Source organism: Mytilus trossulus, chromosome 10, assembly GCF_036588685.1.
Source record: "Mytilus trossulus isolate FHL-02 chromosome 10, PNRI_Mtr1.1.1.hap1, whole genome shotgun sequence".
NCBI classification, from domain to species: Eukaryota; Metazoa; Mollusca; class Bivalvia; order Mytilida; family Mytilidae; genus Mytilus; species Mytilus trossulus.
The window spans coordinates 54353056-54370127 of NC_086382.1; the positions used below are offsets into that span (position 1 = coordinate 54353056).

Genomic DNA, 17072 nt, shown 5'->3' on the forward strand with positions numbered 1-17072 from the left:
GATCTTTTTGGCATTTTTTAACTTGCACTATTTCTAAATAAAAGTTTAAAATGGACAAAGAGTGAATTAAATCTGAAGAAAAATATTACTAAAAATATTACTAATAATAAAATCAAACAGGAGTCGGTCCATTAATACTATACCTGTAATAGTCCTTCCATTTCATCATTTGTAAATAGATGTGGTACTTCTCCACTGATCAGAAGACTATTGATGGCATCCAAGTAAACAGGATCTTGCAAATCTCGTGCCTACAAAGATAATAGAATCTTGAACTACAAATGACACCAAAATATCTTGACTACTTTTTCTTTTGGTAAACTTTACTTTGAATTTATACACCAAATTTATAGAATTATTTAAAGAAAAATAATTCCAAACTACTTTAAAAATACAACAATTATTGTACACTATAGAGATCAGCCTAATTATAAAACATTTTTTTAAAGTCTGAAGTTTTTACTGACTATCTGAAATGGGTAAGGGATTTGTAAATTAAATAGACTAAAAAGTAAATTTATAAATGAATAAGACAGCAGTTATTTTAATGAACAGGGATGATAATAGACCTTGCGATAAAATCTTATTAAACAAAAAAAGACACACGACTTTTCCAGACAAAACAGATTGCACATTTATAGAGATAAGATATACACCACATAACTTATAATATAGCAGCTTCATATAAAAGACACTGAAATGTCCTAATCTACCATAGGTAACCAAAACCTCTTGTTTAGCTCTCATATGTTTTTGCAAGTAAAAAACTAGAACTATTGACAGTCATTATAACTTATGTTCAAAGCAATTGGAATTTGATGTGACAATGATAGAAACATTTTGTGATAATCTATACTCTGTGCAAACTAGATATGGATTTTGTGTTTTCTAGCCAGCAATATGTACAGGAAAAATTAAATTTCAATGCTACAAAAAACCTGTTCATGTGTGACCAATTGCAATATATGTGCTATGTACATGTATGTGCAAAATAAATAGGGTTCTTTTATTCCCTTTCAACTATATGTTTTGATTAAAACATACCTGGTCACTCTGGAAAAATAGTATGAACATGAAATGTGTGTGTAGCATGTGAATCTACTTAAAACTGAAATTTGTGTTTCTAAGTTCATGGCCATGTTTGATTTAAAATACAGTGGCAATATCATTAATTTTGTTTTAATTCTAGATTTAAAAAGGAAACTTCAAATGTTTACAATTTTACTTACTAAAATATTTTTTACTCTGATAATCAGGGCTATTGAGCTTATATTCAATTTTATTTACAATATTAAACTTCTTTAGTGCATAAATAAATCCTTTTAGTGAATACATTCTAATGGACTATTTTTGGACTAAAAGTTGTAACATAAAATGTTTAAAGAGTTATCTAAAATACAATGCAACTCCTTGGTAATGGTGATCATTTGACTACCCCTCCAAAACAAAACACTGGGAGGGAGGCTCTTGTGCAAAGTATGATTGCTTTATAAACTTAACAGACTTACAGTAAAAATGACTGTGAGTATTTTGTTCTCTGCTCCACTCAATCTTACAGCTGATCTTAAACCATCAAAGAAGTTGCTTGTTTTGGAAGTGTCCATTTTGTGTATAGGGATGTCAGCTACATGGAGGGCCAGTCTACACAAAGTAGTAAGGTGAGCACCAACTGCTCCAATCAACAATAAATTCCCACTGAAACACAATTATTAATTGTCATATAAATTGCTTTCGATGAATTTATTTCTCCACTTCAAATTTAAAAAAAAATAATATCAACAGAACCTAGAAGAAAAGAAAATTTTATTCTGATATAATTTGACCAATAAAAATTATGATAATTTAAAAAAAAATCAAAATAGTTATGTTAGTTTTTAAATTTATTATTTGTTACAGCTCTGTTCTTCAACGCTAAACTAAAGCAGTTAACATATACCAAAAGACGTAAAATAATTACAAACATATCAATCCTCACTTACCCATGATGGAAACTAAGTACTCTATGCATTCTAACAACATGGTCTATTATAAAATCTGACAACATAATGTTCAATGGTATATTTCCAAATTCTTCATTATATCTTGTTAAGTGTGTGTTAAGGCAGCTGTGTATGTCCCTCAAATTGTCAACAGGTTGAAGGGAAATCTGCAATCAGAAAACAACAATGTCAATTCTTATATTACATTCAGGATTGTATTTCTGATTAATAATAAATGTGTAAAGAGTTCCAATGTCTCTCATAAAATTGTTGCTGTCATTGTAAAAAAGTATAATGCTGACTGCTAAAAACCAAGTTATTTGTGAGTATAATATTGAAAAAATAAATTGGAATCAAAGTATCTAAAGGTTGATGTTTCAATCTTATTGTTTATAATAAGAACTTACTCTGACATTTTTACCAGTAACTGAGGTAACAGGTCTATTGTACATTCTGGCATCTGTTGGGAAGGTCACAAAATGGTCCATAAATGGTCCTTTTACTTCTGGGAAAGTCTGCATAAAATATGAACATAGTGTATATGAAATATATCATACCAATAACTCACCAACAGACCTGCCAACTTTTGAAAATCTCCATGGGGGATTTAGCGCGCGACAAGATTTTTAAGGGTTACAATTTTAGCGTCTTTTCTGTGAGCATTGTTTTTTACTCCTTAAATAGTCTAAGTTCTCTTCTTTTTTCTTTTGGAATACTAATAATGAGCTTGTAGGCCTTGATTTCTTTTATTTGTATGATTCTTGTACTATTAAATTATAAAATTGACAAAATAACTGAGAAAATGGCATTAAAAATAAAGGATTCAAAGTAGAGACCCCCCATTTTCCCCCCTCCAATGACCTTCTCATCTATGAACCTTGACTCAAAACACCTAAACCTACATGTCCTAAAGTAAGAAGGATGAAGGCAGATTTTGATTTAGTCAGGATTACTTGTCAGTATCAATGAGAAAATAGATAAAATTTGAGTTATCTTTCTTTGTATTCAGAGGTGCTCTTACCGGCGGATGCTTATACAGTAACTCAGTAGAAGTGTATACGACTTCTAAAATAAAACAGATTTCAAGATAAACGATGTTTTCTTGAGAGTTCATTACAGTTCTCATCTTTCAATTAATTATGATTTTGCTGTGGAACTACGGCAAATGTTGCAAATTGTGCTTGTATGATAAATTGATTAAAATTGAAAGGCTGTTTGATCAAATTGATAATTTTGAGGACTGTTACGACCCATTAGGTAATCTGATTACATACAACCACTAATTATGACACCTGTTGTTACTGTTGATTAGCGTAGGGTCATTAACTTGTCATAATATGTCCCCAGGTAAAATGAATGAATTTTTAAAATTGATCAGAAAAACTTTAAAATCGGTAAACAATAATTTTTTCGGGTATATTTCTTGAAAATCGGGATTTTGACTAATTTTACGATCCCGATATCAGGATTCGGGTTGAGGGGTAAAAATCGGGATGATACCGCGAAAATCGGGATAGTTGGCAGGTCTGCACCAATCTGCATAGCATTTACAGATTAGAGAGTAATCAGGATTTTTTTAGTGTGTTTTTGTTTTCTACATATTTGTGTATTAATTCCATATCAAAAAAATTCAAAATTGAATAATTCACTTCACATATTCTTTCAATTTTATTCAAATGAGTTTTTAAGTAGTCAACTCCCTGATAGGGAAACTATTTTGTATGGTGTCAGCTGTTAATTTCTTTGTCATTTAGTGTCTTGTAGAGACTTGTCTCATTAATAATCATACCACACCTTCTTTTTAATACAACTTACCTCAGCAAGAATATTATTAATGGTCTGATCAAACCAATTTAGATCAGCTGTTCTGGCTATTCTGTCTCTCATAATTCTTGTCATCTCATGTTTCCATAACGATATTACTGGAATCAATGTCTCATCTGCTCGACTTTCTTCTGGTAGTCTCTTTAAGCACTAAAATATGATAGGATATGATTATCATTATCATGAGTCATTGTTATACAAGAACATAATCTGAAAAGAATCTGACACATCAGTAAAAGGTTCAGTCACAAGAGCAGAGCAATGATATGAACATGTCAAAGTACACATATTTGACCTAAAATGACAATTTTGAAGTCTTTGATAGAATTAAGTAAGAAAAACAACCTTACAGAGAAAATATATCATAAATACTCATTTCAACATTGTTGTATTTGAAATCTTGTAGTGAACTGCTGCACATGTCAAAATATCAAAGACATCTCTAAATCTCTAAATGAGCCCATTTCAGCAATTTTCTTTTTTTTCTTTTTGAAAGATTTTTGAAAGTGTTGCAATTTTTTTTTTTACTTAAAATGATATTACTTGATAGATTTGTAACATTATTTCAAATTGAAGAGGTCAAAAAAGGCCCCATCATACATTAAACTTTATAAAGAATGTTGTAAAACTAACTAATACTAGCTGGTATGTAATATCACAAAAAAAATCCAAGCTAACAATAACTTACCTGGAAACAAGTAGTAATATCTTTGAGTGTATAGAGATAGTGTTTACGACCAGGCATTGCTGTAGACTTGAGGACATCTTGGACTGCCTTTAACATGTCACATGATGCCTTTACTAGATGGTTGTGTAAATCTATATCTAATCCAGGGCGATCTCCATCTGTCATGTTCAGCTAAAATAGAGGGGAAATAATGAAATTAACCATCACACTATAAAACTGAAATATTTGCCTAAAATAGCTCCATAAAACTTTTTATACTTGAAAAATCACTGGTAAAAATTGACCAATAAGCAATTGACAAACCGAATAACTGCGTTAAAGATGTCAATCTCAAACAGTACAGGAAATAAAATTCTAACATTAAAAAACATCAGGTTTTTTTTTCCAAATGTGAAAGTTAGAGTACAAGATTACTCATTGCTTCACACAAGATGAGGTAAACTGAATTGTCTTAAATTATATGGAAGATGCAGGGATACACTGAGATGAAATCATTACTTACATCCAGTATACCATGAACAATATTCTTTAGAGCATCACCTTCTGGGGCTGTCAGATGGAATACTGCAAAATGTCTCTGAAAACATAACAGAAAATTATATTCTGGCTTTAAGTAGACACTTTGTGTTAACTTTGTTTCACAAACTACACTACCACATTTGGTTAATGAATTAATCACATTTCACAGTACCGGTATATCCTTATTCTATGTTTTACTTTTCAAAATGGAAGGTCAAATTATTTGGCTTCATGCATTACTGAAAAGATATTAATTGCTAAAATAGGTATATGGTGCAATACAGTTGGTCTTGTTGAGGTTATCTACTATCCTTCATTTTAAAATTCTTATGAGGATTTTTCTGTCAATAGAATATGCATAGTTATCATTAGTATTTTAAAAGGTCACAGAAGCTGTCACATTATTTCCCATACAATTTTATTCTTATCAACAGTCTTAAATTATACTTATATGTTAAAACTTATTGTGCTATACTTACCAGGAGTCTTTCAGATAACTGTGTACATGAAACACCAGGGTTGTCACTCATTGACATGGCACCAATCACATTAAATCCTTCAACTGTCTTCCATTCAAATGGCTTCTCCAATGTACATAGAGTTTTGTCATCTAAAAGTTGTCTCAGTAACTGAAATGAAAACATTATTTGAAATGATGCAAATTCTAACAAGTAAACTGCGAGCTACTGCTCACTGATGATACCCCCGCCGCAAGTGGATAATATTAATAGTGTAAAAATATGCAAGTGTTCGGTAAACAGGAAGTTGTCGAGTGATGAATCTGAAAACGCATCACACAGTATAGCTGACTTATATAAATCCTGAAACCAAATTTAAGAAATCCTTGTATTGTAGTTCCTGAGAAAAATGTGACGAAAGTTTCATGGGACGGACTGACTGACGGACGGACTGATGGACGGACTGATGGACGGACTGACGGACGGACAGACAGAGGTAAAACAGTATACCCCCCCCTTTTTTTAAAGCAGGGGTATAATTAATAAAACATAATAAAAACATTTGAATGAACAATGAAATAAGAAAAAAATCATAACAAGAATGTGTCCCCAATACAAGGATGCTTCATCTGCACTATCATTTTCTTTATTTAACGGACGGTGAAAATGGGTAAAAATCTCTAATTTGGCATTAAAATTAGAAAGATCATATCATATGGAACATGTGTACTAAGTTTCAAGTTGATTGGACTTCAACTTCATCAAATACTACCTTGATCAAAAACTATTAACCTGAATTGGGACAGACAGACGAACGGACAGACAAATGAACAGACAGACTAGAAAACATAATGCAGAAAACATAATGCAGAAAACATAATGCCCATAATGGGGCATACAAATCAGAAAACATATTTTGTGTACAGTATTTGACAAAATGAGATGTGAGGTAACTATCATTGGGGAAGACATATAAAATGTCTTAAATTAATAAATAAGTTATGTAAGTTTTTTGTCCTATATTTACCTCATTACATTTCTGTACTTTGTAGTTGTCTGGTAAAGGCAGGTTAACATCATCAATGAACACCTTCAACTTCTTGTTCTCTTTGGCACCATATACAAATCCTATAATTTGCAGTTAAACAGTTCAATGTCTATTTCTATGCTAAATGACAAAAGATATAACTTAATATATTCAGCATTGAAAAACGTGTTGGATGTATGTTTTTTTCTTTAATAATTTCTGAGTGCATTTCTGGTAACACTGTATGACTGTTAAGATGGAACTGTCATACAGTCAAGTGCCTTCTCTACAGCATATATTCACACAGAACTGTCCTTAAGAGTCAGATCTAAAATGACATTTTTAACAGTTAATAAGATATGAAGGTTCATAGTAAATGTTATAAATAATTTCTGATCTGTGAGGTCTTCAAAACAGGTCAGAATCTTTAACTATTAACTTACCTTGTCTGTGGTAGATATTGGACTCTATAAAGCTCTGTAACTGTTTGGCACTGGAAGCTCCGGAGAATACTAACTTCTTACACACAGAAATCTGGGGATCTGTAAAATAAAAATACACAGATTCTGTTTAACAACCAAATAATGAATCTTTTCCTTGAATCTTTTGTTTAAGATATGTCATTTAAATTGGTTTACTGGTATGTAGAAATCAAATCATTATAAAAGTTATCACATGCATGTGGGCATCAATTCAAACATTTATCAAGTGAAAATAAACTATTTTCTGGATAATTTTTAGAGCATTCTAGGTTCTTTGATTCAAATATATTCAGTATCACTTTTTCTTTCAAATTTACGGAGAAATACATTTATTATCTATTCATATTATCAAGTGTATCTTTACAAATCTTAAGGATTTTTTTGCACTTATATTTAAACCTTGACCTTTATATTTTATCCTTTTTTTATGTTTAAAGACACACACACATTTTCTAAAGCAAAAAATTCATGCACGTACAACAATAAAGCACACCATATATATATTAATCAACACGGCAAAGAAATTGTGTTTATGCTACACAAAAAAGTTGAACTTCAAATGTTGAAAATGTCTTAGCTAAGATTACTTGCTACAAGTATGATGTTTTCACTCAATATATTGTTTTATAATCTAATAAAAATCTAAATCTAGCAAAATAATAATGAGTACAATAAACATGTATGTATCTCTGGCCGAAGCTATGTAATTTACCAGAAGAGGACTTGTAATGTTGAAGTCTTTCTATAACAACACAGGTTAGACAATAAAACAATAAGATTTAGAAATAAAACAATTAGATTTCATCATTTTTACGACAAAGCAATAAGATTACATCATTATACCACAATACAATTATTTACTACTTTCTCATCCCTACTTCCATAACAGCAAGAAAGTCTAAGATCCAAAGCCTTTCAGTTTTTCAATAACATAAAACCATGCAAGTTAACGTCAACAAAAGAAAAACCAGGAAAGAAAAATTTCAAATCAGTTCATTTGCAAAATAAAAAACAGATCCAGTTTTTTTGGTCAGCAAAATTTGCTTGAGAAACATTTTTTATTGTCTGTAATGAAATACTACATAAACACTTAATGTTTAAATGACTTGTGTTTGGAAAAAGTTTTCATGTGCTTTAAGTTTCAAGAAAGATACATTTCATGAGGTTTATATAGATATCTTTAATTTGACTTAAATGGAAGTTTTACTAAATCTGGGTAATTCTTTAACTGTAAGAACATATTAATGATCTGATTTATATAAAACAGTCATAAACAAAAACTAATTATTAAATAAAAATAGTTAAAATATTTTTACTCTGAGTAACCAAGACAGCATATAAACAATAAAAGTAGGAATGGAAAGAAAGTAAAACAACAATTAACCACCAGTTTCCACTTACTGTTTTTGCTTAACAACATCAGTTGCTTCCCTTTTTCTAATTTAATGGATAAAGAATATTATCTATTTTATATAATTGAAATGTCAAAATCTGCAACATTTCCAAGGATTTTTTCCAATAAAACTTAAAGTAGATTGCTAAAAGACCTTCAGAGAAAAAAACCTATCTGAATGTGATATTCTATAATCAACAGGGTAATGCACCTTATTCAAAACCCCATATATGTTACACTTGCACGAATAATAAGATTTAAGGTACAAGCTTCTTAGTATCTGAGAACATTCTGATGTCAGACTTATTCAGAGTAGCAGGAGCATGAAATCAAGGTTAGAGTGGCTTAAATTTAGAGATGTGCTTGAATGATAATTCTTCAGAATGTATGAGGAGTATGCTAACTCAGCTTGTTAAAATAAGATTAAATTGATGTGAGAAAGCTGCAACTGAGATATGATAAACATGAGGAGATGTGGCATGATTTTATGTAGGACAACTATCCACTAGACAAGAGGACAAATCTGTAAAATCAATGCAATTATATAAAATCCTTGTATAAAATTCAAAATTAAAACTGATATGTTGCAAAAACACCCATATGACTAGGTTCAGGAATACTTTAAGTACAAATGTATTATAAAAAAGCTACTATATAGTTTAGGCATGCTGTTATATGTGTAGTTAAATCGTGTGTCACATGCATAAATATTTTCAATCATGCAGTTAGATATATTACATGAAAATTGTGCCAATATTAAACAGATAAACTTGATATTTTTTCTGGTTATATGATTGTAACCAAAACTATGCATATATCAAATACGTTCTATTTTTCACATAAAGCTTATATCATCTTCCATTCTCGTTAAAAATTGCTTTCCTTTAAGATTGCTTATGTCTAATGAAATGATTGCTTATATTTTCGGTTCCCTTTACACATTTTTTTCAACTTATTAGTTAACCTTAAATCATTTAATATAATAAAAAAAAAATCCTATCAATATTTTTTTAATTGACAAAAAAAAAAAAAAAATCTTTGCCCCCTCCCTATGTTATATTGGTGAAAAAATAAATGTGATCTTAGTGAAACTCTTTTTTGTTGCCTTCATCACAAATAAAATAAAGCTACTTTAAAATATCAATTATAAAGAAATTACCAACCTTGCAGATCCATGAAGTCATTGATAAGAGTTGTCTTTCCTGATCCATGTGGACCAACTAGTAAAACATTCAGTCCTGAAGCTGAGGCAAAATCTATCAATATCTTTGTCCTGATCTATATAAAATATCACTTGTTTTATTAGATTTGACACATGTTTGTATCATAAGGTTTTTCCATATATCAAGAAGCTAATGCATTTAGATCTAAGACATATGGCATTTATCAACTGACCATTAAACCAAGACTAACACATAGTTCCTGTTCATCAGTCTTTAGTTTTATAAGAAGTATTTTGAAGACAGGTCTTTTCATTTTTATTTTCTGCAATGGGATTGTCAGTTTTCCCTCCAACTTATGATATTTTTATCGTATCTTTCAGTCTTCAGTCTTTTTAACATTACTTGAAAGCAGTTAAAATAGAATGAATCTGTTGTATATAACAATTTAAAATGTGAGTGTAAAATTCTTTGATAATTGATTTTGTCTAAATTTAGAGTTGGCCGCACATCTTTTGACAAAAGATTTCATACACCATATCTTGGTAATCGCAAAACTTGATACAAGTAGCTCAATTGTGAATGCAAGATTTCTACACTACTTACTGTATTGATGGAGTCTACAAAGACTTCTCCAAGCATATCTTGTTGATCAGAGTAGACTGATTCACTGACTTTGGATGCCCATGGGTCCCAGTCTCCCGATTCATCTACATAGTAGTCAAATACACAGATCTGTCTGTCATCATCTGGTAAACTGAAGATAGAAACCAATATTTATAGCAGAACATTCATACAATAGGAATAAAACAGGAAATTTCATGGTCTGTTATGTTATATAATGGTAAGTAGATAAAATTGGTCCGACTAAGCAATATTTAATTTCGTTAAAGAAGACTTTAAGGTGGTACCTAACACTTTAACTAAAATTAATTTAACTTGTTTAATTTTCTTAAATTTTTGACAAAGTATTTACTTTGACCCTTTGATAAAAATATAAAAATTTCAAAAAATTTGAACCAACCGTTTTATCAGAAAAATTACACTGGTTAGATAGCAGTTTGACAAACACTTATTTTGATCATTGAGAAGCTTAATATTCCTTTATGAACACTTTGTCATTAAAACGTTCTGCTGATTTTACAGAGTTATCTCCCTGTAGTGTTGGGTACTACCTTAAAACAAAGTAAAAGATAATTAAATGTATTCCTGTCATATTGATCTTAAATTCTTTATTACATGTAGTTATAAAATGTTCACATCACTAACTAGAGGCTCTCAAGAGCCTGTATCACTCACCTGAAACAACCTGGTTTTTTTAATTCATATAAAAAAAAAGATAAAATTTGGCTACAAATTAACAACACTTGGTCAGCACCTCATAAGGAACATTCATGCCATGTTTGGTTTCATTCCATTCAGTGGTTCTCTAAAAGAAGTCATTTGTATGCATTTCCCATAGGGTCCTATGTTAAACTAAGTCCCCCACTGGCGGCCATCTTGGATGATGGATCGGCTACAAAGTAACAACACTTGGTCAGCACCCCATAAGGAAAATTCATGCTATGTTTGGTTTTATTCCATTCAGTGGTTCTCTAAAAAAAAAGTCATTTGTATGCATTTCCCATAGGGTCCTATGTTAAACTAAGTCCCCCGCTGGCGGCCATCTTGGATGATGGATCGGCTATAAAGTAACAACACTTGGTCAGCACCCAATAAGGAACATTCATGCCATGTTTGGTTTCATTCCATTCAGTGGTTCTCTAAAAGAAGTCATTTGTATGCATTTCCCATAGGGTCCTATGTCAAACTAAGTCCCCCGCTGGCGGCTATCTTGGATGATGGATCGGCTACAAAGTAACAACACTTGGTCAGCACCTCATAAGGAACATTCATGCCATGTTTGGTTCCATTCCATTCAGTGGTTCTCTAGAAGAAGTTCAAAATGTAAATTGTTAACGACGACGGACGCCAAGTGGTGAGAAAAGCTCACTTGGCCCTTCGGGCCAGGTGAGCTAATAAAAAGGGGGAAAAAAATATATAGTACATAAAATTATTCTTTTTTCTTCAAATAAGTATAACAACAAGAATCGTTCTTACGTATTAGAAAGCATTTTGAGTTTTTCACTGAAGATTTTCCTATCATGACTGTCCAGTAATCCACCAAAAGTCCAGATGAGACAGAACAGAAAGAGTCTTTCCACGTGGTCTTCACTTGTCTCTCTATTGTCAGCTAACATGGCTGATAGTAGTCCAAGGCAGGATTTGAAAAGTCCAACAAGTGATAACTTTACTAAAGGTCTGAAAAATACAATACAAATGTATTCTAAACTCAGTTTGCTGTAAATTTTCAAACACTAAAATCTTGTTCAACTGTCACTGACTGTATATCACCTTGTTTATGACGTTGACAATGTGTTTCCGTAGAGTTTTATTTACGACGTCAATAAAACATACAGGTTCGCGGAAATTTTACGTCTTCTGCTAAAAATTAAGAAATGATGGTTTTTACCCTAAATACTTCATTTAGAACAGTTATAAGAGTTGCAGTATATAAAGAATAACCATACATTGTCTCGAAATATCAATGTTATTTGTACTCCGCACAGCATAGCTTTCTACCTGTTTCTAAGCCTTGTACAAATAACATTGATATTTCGAGACAATGTATGGTTATTCTATATTGAATTTGTAAAACATCTTCTAAATATCTCTTTAAATACTATCCATAGCAGAAATGAAATTTATAAGTTGGATACACTTAGATATTTTGAAAGAAAAGTCAAAGGTAATACTCACTTGGCTTCATTTAACACAAACTGGGAAATTGGATCCAGTGTTTTCTGGAAAGCTCTTTGTAGAACCTGAAATGGTTAAATATTTATTGAGAAAATATCAAAATGATACAGTGCAATACTTGCAAAGTTTTCAAACAATATAAAACCACTGCAATCATGTTTCAAACTAGGTTACTATCCATGTATCATATCTTTAAATAGAAATGCAATTAAGAATGGCAATGTTAAAATGGGAAATTGTATATTCAAATGCTTATAAAATATTCATTCCATCTAGGGTTGTGCCATATTGTGTTATTCAAACCATGCACATATATAAACATATACATTCAGTCATGCTGCTGTACACTGTACATACACATACATTATTTGCATATTGATTATAAGCTTGTTAAAAAATATTTCATGCGTTTTTCAAGTATTGATGATGCCATTCAGACACAACTTCTTGTAAACAGCATATTTCTCTAGCGGTATACATGGTGAAAAACAAAAATCTATAGTAAAAAATTATTGATAAATGTATTACCAAAATGAACCTAAACCTTGTGAAAAACAAACTAGATTGAAAGAAAAAGGGACATTTCTTACATCAAGTTTTGCTTCTGAAACCAAGCAGTGCAAGGTACAACATATAAACACACACTCCAAAACAATGACATTATCCTAATCAGTTGTAATAGCAAACAAAACAAAAAATCCCACAAAAATGAAGAATGTCTCAGACCAAATTACAACACACATCCATATACCAAAAAACTGATTTTACCCCTTCAACAGTTCTAGGCATATTTTGGTCCGTTTCTCCTTGTTCAACATTTACAGGTCTCTGGCAACAGTGAAAATAAATTCATATATGATTTAAAAATACTACATTTTAATTGAGTTCAATTTCACTTGCAAACTATGAAAATAACACTCAAAGCTGTAAGCAAAAACTAAGTTAGCATTTCACTTTTCTAAAATTAAAAATAATTTCTTAAACATTAGACAATATGAATTTAGTTGTAAATTTCCATGATATCAATTGGAACATCTTAAACACAGGATTTTACTGGATATTAAATTGCTAAGGCATAAATGTGGTAGAATGTATGTATGTATGTATGGACACGGGAAGAACTTTATTTTTTCTGTGTATTTGTGTAAAAAGCCTTAAAAAAATATGCATTTATGATAACCTGACGTTAGTTTGTACATATAATCACATTGAGCGCTCGGTGTCAAACTTTTATATGCAGTTAACCATGCACCTGTTGAAACTGTAATTTATAAAAATTGAATGGTAAAAAGTATTCATAACAATAAATAACTTATAAAATAAAGCTGATTTAAGCTGATCTTTCACTATACTTGTTGATTAAATTGAGGATGATGTAGATGGCAAAAATTTTAAAGTTTGATTCATCCATATTCAGTTTTGTAATCTGGTGATAACAATTGCTCATCTAATGTTTGAATACTGATAACGATTTAAATTGCTTGTACATATACCACTTTAAACTCAAAATACAGTGAAATCTTTTGGGTAGATTTGCATAAACCACACATTGTGAAACAAATATCTACTTCATTACATTAAGAAATGTATTAAAAAAATCACAACTCCTACTAGACGTCTCACCCTCAGTCATATTTCTAATCAACTCATTTATTTCAAACCTATGGCTGTTAAGTATCATTGGTTAATTTATATTCTATAAACTACATAAACAAGTCATGCAGTAATTTTGGCAATACAACTTCAAAATCCTAAATGAGCCTCAAAATTATCATTATTTAGCATATATAGTCTACATGTAATAGAGCGCAATATTTACAAACCAAACTTACATCTTTTGTCATGCTCTGCAATATAGATTTTATTTGATGTGGGCTTTTTTTAAAAACACTGCTGCATATTTTTACTTCACAATGATAAGTTTCACAGATTTTTCTTTAAAATTTAAAATATAACTGTGAATTCATTTATACTCATGGGTACCAATTTTTGTGGATTGAGGAAAAATTGTACTTTCCTTGTTATTTGATTTTGTGGTTCATCAAAATATGCTATATACCAAATAAAAGACCATATATCTTGATTCTTTTTAATTATTTTTTAGGTATGCATTTTCTTAATACATTTTTGCTAAACAAGAACAATCTTTTTACATACATGCAAACCCTAACAGTCATGACAGAAACACAACACAAAAAAGTGTCAACAATGAAAGAACACTTCTAAGAAAAAATTGTGTTTTTTTAATGGCTCAAGAGATAAAATACTGTAGAGTCATTATTATTTGTGGGGTATTAATTTTTCGTGGATTTTGTAAACCACAAATTTAAATTTTCAAGGAAGCATAAATTTTATATAGCCTGTAAAGCAGACTCTAGCAAATCCACAAAATCAAACAGTTGTGAATTCAGACAATTTTTTACTCCCTCCACAAAAATTAATACCCACAAAAATAAATGAAGCCCAAGTATGTTCAACTATCGTTTTTCAAGCAAAATGAAATCATAACACATGCTGCTTTTGAAATTGTCTTCTTTTTTTTTTATTGAATAGCTAGACTCAAAATTTAATCATAACTATAATATGTTTCCCTGGAGTGACAATAAAATATTGAATGATTTGATGGACAATGTTTAAAATAAAATGGTCTGCATTTAAAATCACATTGATTCTTTATTTGGAAAAGAAAATAAACCTAACAGAGAAAAAAAGTAAATCCTTAAACCCAGAGCAACAACCAAAAGTTAGCATTAATAAATGATCTTATGTTTTAGTCAGACATCATTTAACACAGAATTATAGAGAGTAATAATGATAATAGTGATAAATCGAATAGAAGAAGCTTTAAACATTAAAAAATATTTGTGTCAAGTCAAAAACATTTCAATGACGATCTATTAGACTTCTAAAAAGATTGTGAAAAGTGTGATGAAATGTTTACTCCATGTGTAATGTGGTGATGTTGTTCCCCAACCTAACACTATAAACATACAATCAAAATATTAACAAACTAAACATACCTGTATCTGTTTAGAAAACATTAAAAAATAGGTTGTTATCTCTTAACTTGAAATTAAAAGAATGGGGAGTACTGATAGAACTCATTTTTTTTTTTTTTTTTTTTTCATTTATAAGTTCAATTATGTCATGGTTTTTTTTTCAACTTTTTTATAAAGATCAAATTGTCAAACAAAGTCTTTTATAATATTTACATTCTGAAGCAATAGATTTTAAAATACGACAGGAAAAAAAATACACTAAAACTTTCACCAAAGTTAAATATATCTATTTTAAACCCTCTTTTTCTCCCCTATATTAAGAAATGTTGCAATCTGTTTATCACGTCAAACCAGAATAGAGTATTTACATAATTATCTATCTACAAAAGAACTTTGTTATTAAACTACCTTAGCGATCAAGATTTTAAAATCAACTTACATGTATTTCTTGTGGAGATCTACTCTCTAACCAAGCATCAGCTATAGGCTTCCAACCAACAACATTATTGCCTAGATATACAATTCCCTAAAATACAAAAATTGAAATATTTTAATTTCAAGTCACGTAAACACCCGACTCAAGTCAAGACACTTTTTTAGAATACAACAATGAGCAGATATTGTAATTGAACAACTGGACCCAGTATTTAGAGCAGAAATTGCTAAGTGCTTTTTATTCTTTAGTCAGGTAAAGTGTCCGTAAATCATTAACGAACAGTAATTTTCAGAAAGTGTTTGTAAGTTGCAAAATCCAAGATAGTTCTTATACAATGAAAGACATTTGCTTCTAATAATATTCAACAAGGAAAAATCATAAGTTAATGTGTTCCTTTTTAGATTTTAGGTACAGTTTTTTTAAGTTATCTTATGAGCTAGCATACACTCAATCAAATTAAGCATGTAAGTCTAAAACAAGGTAGGGTGTATCTATTTAACATTAAGATGGTGTTTTGGGGAATATGCAAGGTAATATTTGCCACTTGGCATTAAACTCCGATTGATCGTTGGAGTATATTTATATTGCCTGAAACTTGATAAAATATACTGAACACCCCATGATGGTATGATTGCCAATCATTCCAAATTTTATTGCAAATTCTTTTTATGGGAGAACTAAATATATTAATCCTTTGAGGCTAGCAGCATGTTATACAATGCTCTTAAACTTCAAATATGGTATGGCATATGAGTTGACATCAATATACTGTGGATTCATTATTATTCGTTGGATACCAATTTTCGTGTATTTTGTGGGAACAGACGAACCACGAAATTAAAGGTTCAACGAATACCAAATTTTCTATAGGCTTGTATGCAGATTTCTCCAAAACCATGAAATTAAATATCCACAATCATATAAGTTTTCCTCAATCCACGAAAATTGGTACCCACGAAAATAGATGAATCCACAGTACTTGAAAATTTGATTATTTTTACCTCAAGGATGATTTATTGTATATGATAATACTTACAGATTTGGATATAGTAGATGGTGAAGCAGACGACAGGTTGTCAGTCTCAAATACAACAATAATGTTCTCTGACAAAAATAACTTGTCTCCATTCTTCAGATGAATTACCTACAAAAACAAGTCAATTAACAATTCAATGAAGCAATTTTATTGTATTAAAAGAAACAACAAATAGTACTATTGTTTTGTCATAATTCAGATTGTTTATAGACCCTTATCTGATAAAATATGAAACTAACTTTAAATATAGATTTGAATTTGTCCAGTTTGCT

General features: G+C 30.4%; 1 protein-coding gene across 1 annotated transcript in view; it reads right to left on the reverse strand.

The window, feature by feature from the left end:
* The window catches only part of LOC134687647 (uncharacterized), a 108211-nt gene that overhangs the window by 41926 nt on the left and 49213 nt on the right, over positions 1 to 17072 (reverse strand). The window contains exons 45-61 of the mRNA XM_063548100.1: positions 16801 to 16908; positions 15768 to 15854; positions 12330 to 12394; positions 11631 to 11831; positions 10137 to 10287; positions 9534 to 9648; positions 8379 to 8414; positions 6939 to 7037; positions 6496 to 6596; positions 5490 to 5639; positions 4994 to 5068; positions 4492 to 4662; positions 3795 to 3953; positions 2387 to 2494; positions 1980 to 2146; positions 1509 to 1695; positions 144 to 251 (exon numbers count right to left, since the gene is read on the reverse strand). Of these exons, the coding sequence (XP_063404170.1) occupies positions 144 to 251; positions 1509 to 1695; positions 1980 to 2146; positions 2387 to 2494; positions 3795 to 3953; positions 4492 to 4662; positions 4994 to 5068; positions 5490 to 5639; positions 6496 to 6596; positions 6939 to 7037; positions 8379 to 8414; positions 9534 to 9648; positions 10137 to 10287; positions 11631 to 11831; positions 12330 to 12394; positions 15768 to 15854; positions 16801 to 16908 (2088 nt within the window). The remainder of the gene's footprint in view (positions 1 to 143; positions 252 to 1508; positions 1696 to 1979; positions 2147 to 2386; positions 2495 to 3794; positions 3954 to 4491; positions 4663 to 4993; positions 5069 to 5489; positions 5640 to 6495; positions 6597 to 6938; positions 7038 to 8378; positions 8415 to 9533; positions 9649 to 10136; positions 10288 to 11630; positions 11832 to 12329; positions 12395 to 15767; positions 15855 to 16800; positions 16909 to 17072) is intronic.